This window comes from Polypterus senegalus, chromosome 3 (assembly GCF_016835505.1).
Source record: "Polypterus senegalus isolate Bchr_013 chromosome 3, ASM1683550v1, whole genome shotgun sequence".
Lineage (NCBI taxonomy): Eukaryota > Metazoa > Chordata > Cladistia > Polypteriformes > Polypteridae > Polypterus > Polypterus senegalus.
The window spans coordinates 74,934,335-74,948,079 of record NC_053156.1 but is presented as its reverse complement, the minus strand read 5'-3'; the positions used below and the strand labels follow the sequence as shown (position 1 = coordinate 74,948,079).

The following is a 13,745-nucleotide window of genomic DNA, read 5'->3' as shown; positions in this document are numbered from 1 at the left end:
ACCAAAGGAAGCTTTTGCTAATGTTTTGTTCGTAATAGTATATGAGTAATATAGCAGATGTACTATCATAAAACATTTCCAGTTTGTTTTCTTTCATCCATCCATTATCCAAGCCGCTATATCCTAACTACAGGGCCACGGGGGTCTGCTGGAGCTAATCCCAGCCAACACAGGTTGCAAGGCAGGAAACAAACCCTGGGCAGGGCGCCATCCCACTGCAGGGCACACACACACCCACTAGGGACAATTTAGAATCGCCAATGCACCTAACCTGCATGTCTTTGAATTATGGGAGGAAACCAGAGTACCCAGAGGAAAGCCACGCAGACATTGGGAGAACATGCAAACTCCAGAAGTGAGCCCGGGTCCGCTAACTGCGAGGCAGCAGCACTACCCACTCTGCCACCATGCCGCCCATTTGTTTTCTTCATTTCTTAAATTTAACATAAAAATCTAAAATATACATTCATTGAAGGCAATTTCACATTTCAGTCTCTATACAATTTAATATTAGATGAATTGGAACAAAATATTTTACATGTAATTATAAGTTTTAGGGCCTTTCGAAACCAAGGGTAGAAGAAAGCATATATTAATGGATTAAATGCAGAATTAATATAACCTAACCAGATTAGGCTATCAAATACAACAGACGGAGTTGAAAAACTAACATAGGCATCCACAGCGGTGTCAGTAAAGTAAGGTAACCAACATAATAAAAAAACTCCCATAACTATTCCAAGTGTTTTAGCAGCTTTTTGTTCTCTGTTTCTTTTAGATTCTTTGCTTTTATGTTCTTCCAAAGAGTTTATTTTCTCCTCCATAAGCTGTATTTTACAGGCCTGTTTTTTAGCAACTTTGAAAATGTGAACATATATTGCTATCATTACAAAACAAGGCCCAAAAAATACCATTGCATCAAGCAAAGCCCATAATTTATTAAAAAGAAGTAAGCAACCACCATCACATGACAAAATGTCCACCAAATCTTTGAGACCTTCATCATTAGATTTGGTGTAAATTAAACTTAAACTATAGATAGCTGGTATGATCCATGCTGAGGCAATGAACAGACAAATTACATTATTGCTGATTTTGTTGGCATAATGAAGTGGATCACAGACTGCATAGTAACGATCAATTGAAATAAAACATAAATGAAAAATTGAACTTGTACTAAGAAGCATATCTATACAGGTATGTAATCTACACAAGAAGGGGCCCAAATACCAACAGGTTTCCACCATTCGTACCATACTAATGGGAAGTACAATTAATCCAAGCAGAAGGTCAGCAGTTGCTAAAGAAAGAACAAGAAAATTATTTGGTGAATGTAGCTGTTTAAAGTGAGAGATCGAAATAATTACAAAGATGTTTCCACAGATTGTGATCAGTACAGTTGAAACAAAAACAAAATATAAAACTACTCTAAGGCCAAGGGATCTGGAAGCTTTAATGCAAGACTTGTTCACATTTTCGAAGCAATATTCCAGAGCTTCCATGATTATCATGGTTGAGTTCATTCTTTCATGCAGCTTCCAGGTGTTTTCGGGTATTAATCCCACTCTAATTCTATAAGAAAACAAAATGCACATTAGTATCATATTTCTTTTTTACTGATCCATTGATATTTCTTTTCTGTTAAGAAGGAAAACCATCCAGTGCAGTACTTAAGACATTTAATTCAATAAAAGTAAATTCTTATTTAATTTCCATTCTCCTGCTGCTAGTTACAACATAATAAAACTCCTATAGTTTTGGGTACTTTTTCCAAAATGTGTTTCATAAAACTGTATTATCTATGTACTGTATGCACTGTATATATTATTAATTGATATTTTATCTATCTTCTCCATTATCATTGCTCCATAGGCAGACAGTGTCTAAAGGAATTAAGATGTCAACAAGAATATCACAAGTCATCACCAGTTGTTCTCTGTGTCATATTTAAGAGATTTTTTACACAACCACCATGGGATTGTTTTCACTGATAAAGGGTGCTGTAAAAAATAGTTAGATTTATAGTTATAAGTTAGTATTTTTATTATAATTTTAAGGAATATTTAGCTATTGCTGCCAGAAAATTATAATTCTTTTGCAATTTGTAATGTAATAATAATTCATATGTTAAACATTACACGCTGTTTTAAATAATTTAATCCTTAAAATGTTATTGTTTTTTATGATAGTGCAGGGGTTAGTTCTGTTTTGTCATGAATTCAGCATTCTAGTTTTGAATTTCATGCCTGGTCTTCCTCTGTGTCTGTCCTCTCCTTGTCAGTGTGGAGCTTTTATTTATGTACTTTACTTTTTTTCCTGTATCCCTAAAGGCTTTTGTGTTAAACTGTTCCCAGTGTGGAAGCGCTGGGTTGGACTTGCACCCTGCTTTGCACTCAGTGCTGCTGAAATAGGCATTGGTTGCTCACAACTTTGCATTAGTTTAAGTAAATTTATATTATGTAATTTATATGATAATACATTTAAGTAAATAGGTCATAGAAAACAGCTGCTATTAAACAGATGCCTTTTTAAAGCTACCTTTATGCCCTATGCCCATTCCTAGCCCCAAATCACATTTAAGTGGGCAGAGTGTGTGGGTGAGTATGTATTGTTTTCCACATGTTACTCTTCCTGCAATAATTTGTCCCTCAGTATAAAGGACAAACCAATTCCTTTGAAAAATCAGCTGAGATCATTTTTGTACTTCCAGCTTGAAAAAAAATTAAAGTGGACTCAAAGACAAAGCTTATATAAACCAGTATTAAATTTCACAATAAGCTATTTGTTCAGTGAAAAGTTTTGATAACATTCTTGTCACAATTCCATAATGGAAGAGAAACTGGAAATATTTAAATAACAATGATAATAATACCCTTTATTTATGCAGTATGGAACATTTACACATTTGAAAGACTCAAAGCACTTAAATGTTTGGTCCACAATGTAAAACAGAGTCACACATGCATAAAGTAGCCTAAAACCACAACATTTTTCCAGTTATCATTATGTTTTGTCAAGTTTTTTTTCCATAGAACTGAAGTCCATATATTCATTATTCACCATATTTAATCCCATTGAGACTGTCAAAAACTGCAGCCTTTCTCAGTGACATGGAGCATGAGGTAAAAGCACAATGGATTGGGCAGCAGACGTACCACTTGTATGGCATCAATTCAATATTTCACATTAACTTAATATTTGTGCCTGTTGTATATAAAGGGTGGCACAGTGGGTAGCACTGCTGCCTCGCAGTGAGGGGACCCGGGTTCGCTTCCCAGATCCTTTCTGTGTGGTGTTTGCATGTTCTCTCTGTGTCTGTGTGGGTTTCCTTCCGGTTTCCTCCCACAGTCCAAAGACATGCAGGTTAGGTGCATTGGTGATCCTAAATTGTCCCTAGTGTGTGCGCCCTACCTGTGGTTTGTTTCCTGCCTTGCGCCCTGGGATTGGCTCCAGCAGACCCCCGTGACCCTGTACTTAGGTTATAGCAGGTTGGATAATGGATGGATGTTCAGAAAGTATAGTTATTACTGATCTTCTATTATTGTCCAATAACATGTTAACATATACAGAAATATTGTTTTTCTTTGATGATTACCTGCTGTGCAGTGCTCAGACCCCTGTGACTCCCTGATTTCTGCCTTTTCGACAAATAAATAAATAATTCTATTTCCTAACATGAATAAAAGTTGTGGTTACTGTTAATTATAACTATTATAAACTATTAATCTGTAAAGCAGATTAAAGATTGTGCTACATTTTTTGATAAATAAATACACAGTACTGTTAATTTCACTATTGTTTCAAGCAGCATACAATGTATTTTAAAATACATTATTCTCAAAGTCCTACCCAATATCCATTTATCAACTAGATTTGTAACATGGCTATATCTGGATTTGGTGACACTTCAGTTTAGGTACTGCAAAAACGCATCTGTTACTCATACACCTATTTGTTATTATCTTTTTACATTTTAAACTATAGGACAGTTCTTTGCAGCAAAATACATAATGTTTACACAATTGTGAAAAAATCAAAGTTTTATTAATAAAAAATGTGAATACCTACTAAAATAAAACTAATGTATTTTTGTGCTTAGATGTAATATTTGTTAAAAATGCTATAGATATCATGTAACTGCTATGTTATCAAATGCATTAAATAATCTGTTTAGTACAAGCAAGTTAGTGGTAAACCGTTTCCTATTCAAAAACACGTCTTGGAGTAGTAGACATCATCTGAGGTTTTGTTCCCATGTCCATCCATCCATTATCCAACCTGTTATATCCAAACTACAGGGTCAAGGGGGTCTGCTGAAGCCAATCCCAGGACGCAAGGCAGGAAACAAACCCGGTCAGGGCAACTAGCCCACTGCAGGGCACACACACACACCAGGGACAATTTCGGATTGTCTTTTAATGCATTAGCATTTCCAATTGTTTTAATAAAAAAACTTACAAGTGAGATTCTGAAACTTTGTGTTAACCATCTAAAATGTGCCATGTTTACAGCTGTAATACTGAGCAAAAATATCTTTAGAAACAGAAGGGTAAAGTCTGGGACTTAGCACAGAATTAACACAAAATTATATTTGAAGATGACCCTATACTCATATTACTAACTTATTAGGAATATTAAAACTGTTATTGAAACTTTCATTTACTGTTTGGTAATACAATGAATAAGTAATGTTCAACCAAAATCACATTGTAGTAAATTTTGAGTTTTTCCTTTTACTGTTGCTTTACTGATTATTGTGCTGCTTTGGCTAGGAGAGGCAAATTTACCAAATCATAACCAGAAACATATACATTATGACTCTATATTAAAAATGAATATAGCACATTTTAGTTAAATATATTTTTAGGATATTGTGTTTATTATTTAAAAGTATCACCAAAACAGAACACATAAATAATTAGAATAAAAAAAGGGTTTCCTTCATTTTTTAATTTTTTGACTTTAGAACAAAAACATCAAAAATGACCTTAAATATTTAACTTTAGGTTTTGTTTTCTGCTTTAAATACAAAGTTCTCACCTGTTTTCCTTGTTGGTTTTGTACAAATCTCTGTATGTAAGCAAGGATGTATCTGCAAGTACATTAAACTAACAGCAGTCTATTATATGAATAACACCTGAGTAATAAGGGAATTCTTTAAACATGATTGGTCACATACATACATGGGAAATTTTAATGAAGTACCTTGAGATTTTTTGGCAAGATATAATAAAGGCTAATATATCATTCTAATTGAGTTTCTAAACAATTTTTTATTCATATGCATTTTAATCTAATACCAGTGAAACATTGTTCATTTTATTTGAAAAGAAAGACTTTGAGACACTATGCCTTCAGACAATTATAATTTCCATTTTTTAAACTTTCATTGCATTTCTGTCTTTTTGAAAGAATATAGTAGCATTTGGTTTAGCACTTAATAATATATTAAAAACAATCCAAAATCCCAAATCAAGCCTGTGTTCCTCCAAGAATATTTCTTGCTTAGATGGGCTTTCCTTCTCCAGCCACTCTGGAGTGGAAAAAGACAAACGTACAAAATCAATGAATAGGCACTGAAGATGAAATGATTTCTCCCTGCTGACTATCAAAAATGGAGGCCAAAACAGCTCAATGTTGTTCAGTAAAAAGGATGTTTAGAGTCAACAGCTTCCAATCTTTAATGAAATTGCTAAAAATAGTATAACTGAAGTAAACAAGAATCAGAAACAAGGACAATATTATTATGCTTTCATTTTAATCATAATTTTAAAGCATTTTACAACCTACAAAAATAAAATCATAAAAATGTGTTAGCAGAATGAATACACTGACATATTTCTGTAAACTTTACTTGATGTCCTTCGTGGCTTAAAACATCGGCAACCACAAACACTGGCCAATCCAGTCTATATATACTGTAAACAAGAGATTTGGCAGATAAGTATTCCATACTAACTCTAGCTAAGACTGTATATGGAAAATATGAATTAATTTACAATAAAATACATTTCCAAGGACCTACAGAATGAGTGTCCTGGAGATTTCATCTACGTCCTTAAATCTCTGCTTTATTTTAAATGTACACATTCCTATACTTCTATAACCTGCTGAAGTTTCTTTTTACAAATGGGTGATGAAAAACATACTTTGAATAGCACTTGCCATTTCTCAGATATTCCTGATGCCCCAGGCATCTTTACAGTGAAGACTACATATTTAGGTGTGAGTTTGGGTGATCTTTGCCTTTAGTAAGGTGCAGGAATATACAGTATATAAATTCTTAGGTATGAAATGCAATCTGATTGTTTTAATGGTTACCTCGGTTAACACTTGTGGTTGGTTGACAGACATCTGTCACATCCTCTCAGTTGCAAGAAGCAGATAATAGATTATACAGTATCTGACAAATAACTCAAACAGTATACAACATGTGTTTCAGGGCTCATCAGGTGTACACACTTTTGCGTCCCCTTACTAGGATTGGACCTCGGATGTCTGTACTGTCAATGTGCCACAGCAGCTGGTTAACTTTTTTGTAGGTAACCACCCAATTAATCAGATTGTGTTTCAGTCCTAAGAATGTAATACAGTGGAACCTCGGTTCACTAACGTCTCGGAACACGTACAAATCGGTTTATGACCAAAAAGGTCGCCAAACTTTTGCATCTGTTCACGACCACTCACTCGGTATACAAACTAATAGAGTGTAATACGTGGGTGTGGTAACCCGTGAGTTTTGAAATTTCTGTGGCCTGGGAAATTTTAAATCTATACTGGATTAGCAAAGGACCTGGATTACTGGGATGTGGATTAGTGATGGTCTACCTGTATTGATAGTAGAATTCCCCCAAAGTTTCTGTATATCATAAATAGCCTGTACACTCTTACTGTGAGTGCTGTTAATAATAGAGGCACAACCTTTGCATTTTTCCCAGTTGTTTCTGGGGTTCGTCAGGTGTGTATTTGCTCCTTCTCCGTTCAATGCTCCCATGGACTGGGTATGGGTCAGGCTGCGGGATCCAGAGGTAAAGAAAGTTCACTGATTTTAACTTTGCTGACGATGCTGTAATATTTGCAGAGTCAATGGAGGCTCTTATTGGGGCTATTGACAGACTGAGCAAGGAGTCTGAGTGTCTGGATTTGCAAATGTCCTGGATAAAAAACAAGATCTGGGCCTTTAATGACCTCTTGGGCACAACCATTAGCAGTGTGTCTGTCTGCAGGGAGAATATCAACTTCATTGAGAGGTTTACTTAACTCGGTAGCATCATTCATGTCTCTGGTGAGTCTTCCTATGAAGTCAGTGGATAGATTAGGAGAACAATGGGGCTCGGACTGGACCGTTTGTATACCTGGGGGGATGCCAACTGGGATCCTGAGCTATTTGTGTGGTGGGTGGCGCAAAGTGCTTTACCAATGCTTCCCAACATAACCTGATATTTTGTGCCTTTTTTCTTCTTTTTTATGCTTGTTGCTCTATTTTGAAGAGCAGCTTTGCTGTTACACATATGAACAGCGTTGTGTTGCATAGTAATTTTATTGAAGATGGTGGCTTACATACCTCTGTTTTTAGATAACACAACAACAACATGTATTAATATAGCATGTATTAATATGTTTTCATGCAAACAATGTAGTGCTTTGCAAAATCAAATGTTTGATCTCTTGCCTCTGTCCCTCTATTGTTTTGTGGACTGTTCTTTCGCCAAGCTCTTTTAAACCCTAATCTCTTGTCAAAATATTTTATTTTGGTTTTTGACATGACCGTGGCTTTAGAAAAAGTGAGAAATTGGCTTGAGGGTACTAAGTATCCATTTATCATTTATACTATTGCCATGGATTTCTTTTAAATAAAGATAAGAAACAACATCGAAAAAGTATTTAATCATTGTATAGCCTCTGAAAAAGTAGGGAAACATAAGGTAAACAACTTAATACATGGTCAGATATTCGTCATGTTTTAGGTGAGGCTGGCAATGGTCCTTTGTTATGTATTAGCAATATATATATAAACATATTTAAAATGTATCAAAAACTACATAAAATGAATTTTAAAAATCCTTCACAAAGACTCTTCTAATTTACTTTGTTCTAAAACAGCCAGGCACATAAAGTACAGTTTTAAATACTGCTAAAGGGATGCTTCTTTTTAAATGTTTTCGCGGTTTCAAAACAAGAGCTTTTGAATTTGAACTTTCATTATCATTGGTACCAAGCCTTTCCACCTGTTAAACAATAGTACTAGAATAATTTGGTAGTAGATTAGAATCTGATTACTGCTGTAGCGTTTACCAAAATGTTGGTGGATCATAAACGCAAAGTTGCTTTTGACCTTAAGGAAGGGATGAAGGTGTGACTGGCAATGAGAAACATCTGTCTAAATGTTACTTTCCATCAAGCACAGCAAACTGTATAGGTTATATTTAAACCTAATCAGCTGATTAATGTCAGGTGAAATGCCTTACCCTAAACTCCTGTCAAGCGCAGCAGGAATGCCATGTATTTATTTAAAGCTGAAAGGTGAAGCCATATTAAGAGTGTTTTGCATAGTTAAGAATATGGTCTGAAAAAAGGTAAAAGGACCCTGATTTGACACCACTTGACAAAACTTAAAAAACAATTGATTAGCACTCAGTGAAATTTACATATAGAATTGTTATAAGAAGTCTGTTTCAGTTTATGTATAAAGTGCATTATGGCATTTTTTAATATATTTATTTGGAAATTACAATAGAACACAACCTAAAAAAATGACAATAACATAGCACTTCAAAGTATTCTTCACAAGTATTAGAATGTTAAGATTGAGCAGAGTTTTTTTTTTATTTCTCTTCTCATTCTGCATTGTACCAAATCTCCTATTTTTTCCTTTTGATTTGGTTTTGACTTCCATTTTTATCCATGCCATTTTGTTTTTACATGAATGCAGCCATTTTGTGAACTTTTTCTATAACTGTCCTATTTTTTCCTTTTTTTATAACTGTCCTATAGTTAACTATTTTAACTATGTATAGTTAAAATACTTCTATTCATAAATTTCACTGAGGGCTAATCAATTTCCTTTATTAATTAATTATTATAAGAAAATATAAAGGAATTCTTTAAACAGAACTTATAATGGAAAACTTCAAACAAGACGTTTGTAGATAATCTGTCCTCTATCTTACTTTAACTGGAAAAATAATATTGAGAACATGAACAATCTATAACGGTCCTATACCTCTTTTTAAAGCAATTAGATGTAACTATAACTTAATTTACGAGAAAGTCAAAAATGAACACCCTTTTAAAAGTTGACACTTCAGAGACTAAAGCAGAAGGTGCATTGCAGTACATAAATTTTAGTTCTGTTACTGTACTGTACAATAAAATCTTGCAAATCAACAGAAGTCCACAAATTTAACTGCTGTTACTAAAAGATAGGAAACACTTAATTTTGTGTTCACTCTTTTTTTAATTTAACAGCAACCCAAAAATTGAACCATTGTAGGGCACTTTTTAAGGCAGAGAAACTCAAATCTCTTGTCCCTATCCATGAAGAAGACTGATTTCATCCTTATCTAACTATGTAGTACTTAATCTATAGAAGAAGAACAGACTGTAGACATCTCTATATTGATAAAGCATTTTCACACTTTCATTCCAAATGTAATCTTCCAATGACTTATTTTCTTCTTCTTTATTCAAATTAAAAAAAAACTTTGTTAAAGGTATCCTCTCCTACTTCCTTGTCTTTGACTTATATCTATCCCTGATGTGATGGCTCACTTTACTTGTTTCATTGAACTAGCATAGCGTTACATAAATAAATGCAATATATTTTACTCTTCTCATAAGGGCTTAACAGTAGAGATACTTCAGAAAAAATAGGTATAACCGCATCATTATTTGATGACACTCTTTTTCTTTTGTTTGTTTTTCTTTTACTTAGAGAAACAGAGGTCCTGGGTTGCCATCTAGGCAGAACCTCTGCCTGTTTGAGTCAGACACAATCACAACAATTTGTTCTAAATGGATTAAAAAGAGAAAGTTTTGTGACTTGTACAAAACACTGAATTCTGAAAGAAAACCAAACACAACATTTTGCAATGCACAATAAAAGATTAGTTTATCTGAGAATCACAACATTACAGAACTATCATATTTTTTATTAGTTTAATATTAGTAGTGACCTGCCACTTGCACTTTCCAAATACAACTGAAAAAGATTCTGTCAGGTTTTTACAAACCCCATTTCTTGAATATTAGCTTTGACAGGACAAGAGGGTGTGGTACGTTGCCAGGCTAGCAATGGAATGTTGGGCACAAAAATGCATTGAAGTGGATCTGGCACTTGTTATTCAGAAAAAAAATGTAACAAACTTGAGAATCATTGATGTTGACAGATTGGGTACATGGAGTCCCCAAGAAGAAGATAAGTTATTTCAATGAGAAGTGTGAACAAGAAAGGGTTACAAATGCATGCCGAAACTATAAGGAATTTTAAGTGAAATTCACCAGGCTAGCCAGTGGTGGCAAAGTGTTACAATGGCACATATGACATTCTGCTATGTGTCATTGAGAGAGGTGAATCAATGACCCATCATTTAGTTGTCTTTTGGAAGTAATATGTATATTAATACCTAAGGCCAGAATTAAGGGATAGAAATAATTTAATAAAATGTCAGGTAAGCAGCATATTGTGTACTTTTGGCAAATATATTTTTAATAAACTTTAAAGTGACATGCAAGATATAAAACACACAAAATATTACAACATGAAGAGTTCCCATTTCTTATTTTCATTTTTTTATTTATATAAACATCTAAAATATATATTAAATTGAATCACAAATTTCAGTCACTATACAACTGAATATTAGATGAATTGGAAGAAAATATTTTGCATGTAAGTATAAGTTTTAGTGCCTTTCGAAACCAAGGATAGAAGAAAGCATATATTAATGGATTAAATGCAGAATTAATATAACCTAACCAGATTAAACCATCAAATACAACTGATGGAGTTGAAAAATTGACATAGGCATCCACAGCGGTGTCAGTAAAGTAAGGTACCCAACATAATAAAAAAACTCCCATAACTATTCCAAGAGTTTTAGCAGCTTTTTGTTCTCTGTTTTTCTTAGATTCTTTGCTTTTACATTCTTCCAAAGAGTTTATTTTCTCCTCCATAAGCTGTATTTTACAGGCTTGTTTTTTAGCAACTTTGAAAATGTATGCATATATTGCTATCATTACAAAACAAGGTCCAAAAAATGTCACTGCATCAAGCAAAGCCCATAATTTATTAAACAGGAGTAGGCAACCACCATCACATGACAAAATGTTCACCAAATCTTCGAGACCTTGGTCATTAGATTTGGTGTAAATTAAACTTAAACTATAGATAGCTGGAATGATCCATGCTAATGCAATGAACAGACAAATTACATTAGTGTTGATTTTGTTGGCATAATGAAGTGGATCACAGACTGCATAGTAACGATCAATTGAAATAAAACATAAATGAAATATTGAAGCTGTACAAAGAAGCATATCTATACAAGTGTGTAATCTACAAAAGAAGGGACCCAAATACCAACAGGTTTCCACCATTCGTACCATACTAAAGGGAAGTACAATTAATCCAAGCAGAAGGTCAGCAGTTGCTAAGGAAAGAACAAGAAAATTATTTGGTGAATGCAGCTGTTTAAAGTGAGAGATCGAAATAATTACAATGAGGTTTCCACAGATTGTGATCAGTACAGTTGAAACAAAAACAAAATATAAAACTACTCTAAGGCCAAGGGATCTGGAAGCTTTAATGCAAGACTTGTTCACATTTTCGAAGCAATATTCCAGAGCTTCCATGATTATCATGGTTGAGTTCATTCTTTCATACAGCTTCCAGATGTTTTAGGGTATTAATCCCACTCTAATTCTATAAGAAAAAAATGATATATTTCTTATTTAATGCTTCACTGATTGTTCTTCTCTGTTAAGAAAAAGTACATTTTTATTTCTTTCTTTATAACTTGGCTTCTCCTCCTGCAAGTTATAACATACTAAAATGTCAATATTTTATGAAATGTTTTCAACATATATATATATATATATATATATATATATATATATATATATATATATATATATATATATATATATATATAATCAATAGATGTTTTACTTTTCTCCTCCCATAAGATCTAAAACTTAATTCCTCTAGGCACATCAACAAGAAAGATAATTTAGTATAACCATTTGAGCAGCTGGGACAGTGGTAGTACTGCTGCCTCGCATTAAGGAGATTATGGATTTGTGTCCCGGCTCCTCCCTGCATAGTGCACAAAGCGCATTGAGTTGTGAGAAAAGCGCTCTATAAATGTAAAGAATTATTATTATGTTTAATTGTGAAAGAAATTTGATGTGTGGACTAAACTGTCAGTTTGCAAATGCAAGTCTTTTATCTGTCTTTACCAGTCATTCAACGGCTCACACTAACTTTGGGGTTGTGTTTACCGTTGAAGGGTACTATTAGTTTTTTATTATGATTTTAATGAATATTTCCCTATTATTTCCAGAAAGTTACATTTTTCTTTATTTGGAATTACTGGTTTTCTTGTTCTAATTTGGTTTGAATAAAAAAGGTTTTACTCATAATGTATGCAATGAGAACTGAAGCACAATTATATCTTTAATTGGTCAACTGAACAGTTTACGATATTTATGCTTTTGAGGCAGCTCAGGTCCTATCTTACTTCAGCTTGCCTACTAATACAATCATAATACAGTAATAATTCAAATATCACACATTACATTAACAGTTATATATTGTTTGAAATATATTTTTCAGTATTGAAGTTTAATTAATTATTATGACAGTTTAGGGGTTAGCGCTGTTTTCTCATGAATTCTGCATTCTGGGCTTGATTTTGATGCCTTGTCATCCTCTATGATACTCTCATTTTTCTCAAACATAGCTAAAGGTATGTGTATTAGGTTAACTCAATAAATTTTCCCCAGTGTGGTATTGTTTGTTGTGTATCACAAATACATATTGTATTAATGTATAATTTTTTTCCTATTATCATTATTTATTATCAGGTTTTACTTATAGAACTTAAATCTACATATCCATTTGACCCTTCTTTAATTCAATTAAGAGTGTTAGAAGCTGCAGCCTTCCACAGCAATACTGAGCTCAGGGTTAAAATAACCTGGATGGTGTAACAGCCCTTCACAAGGGCCACTTTTATGGCATCAGTTTAAAGTTCAACAACAGCCTACAATTCATGTCTGTTCTTCAGAATGGATAGTTATTAACACTTATTTTTGATTTCCTCATATTTTTTAATGACATGGCACCATGTATAGAAATCTGATACTGGTTTGAGAAAATAAGTGACTTTTGATGTTTCTTTCGTTTGACCAGCTCTATGTATACCATTCAATTCATTGTGACAATTTATTTTTGCCTTTTCAACAAAACAAAAATAGTAATATGTTTTCCTCTCCTACAAAAACGTTCTGGTTTGATAGTGTTAATTACAAGTAATTTATCAAATAAAAGAAACTAATACAATTGATTTCTGAAAGAAAAATTGTGCATGTAAGTGCGCAGTATCTTAATTTCACATATGTTTCACCCTGTACATATTTTAAAAAAATAATGAAGTGAATTACAATTTTATTCTTGATAGAACTCTTCATTCAGTATGTATCTATCAGTGTCATGGGTAACAAGGCTAAATACGGATTTTTTA

At 33.4% G+C, this 13,745-nt stretch overlaps 2 protein-coding genes across 2 annotated transcripts; both read right to left on the bottom strand.

The window, feature by feature from the left end:
- Window positions 1-488: 488 nt before the first annotated feature.
- Window positions 489-1,523, bottom strand: LOC120526797 (trace amine-associated receptor 8a-like). The gene has a single exon (XM_039749942.1). The coding sequence runs from the start codon at window positions 1,521-1,523 to the stop codon at window positions 489-491; it is 1,035 nt and encodes a 344-aa protein (XP_039605876.1).
- A 9,316-nt stretch (window positions 1,524-10,839) lies between these two features.
- On the bottom strand, window positions 10,840-11,874 carry LOC120526796 (trace amine-associated receptor 8a-like). The gene has a single exon (XM_039749941.1). It carries the CDS (start codon window positions 11,872-11,874, stop codon window positions 10,840-10,842), a length of 1,035 nt encoding a protein of 344 aa, XP_039605875.1.
- Window positions 11,875-13,745: the final 1,871 nt, after the last annotated feature.

What these genes read in the sequence shown, in the direction of transcription:
- LOC120526796 (XM_039749941.1), bottom strand. Translation starts at nt 11,874, where the DNA reads ATGAACTCAACCATGATAATCATGGAAGCTCTGGAATATTGCTTCGAA.
- LOC120526797 (XM_039749942.1), bottom strand. Translation starts at nt 1,523, where the DNA reads ATGAACTCAACCATGATAATCATGGAAGCTCTGGAATATTGCTTCGAA.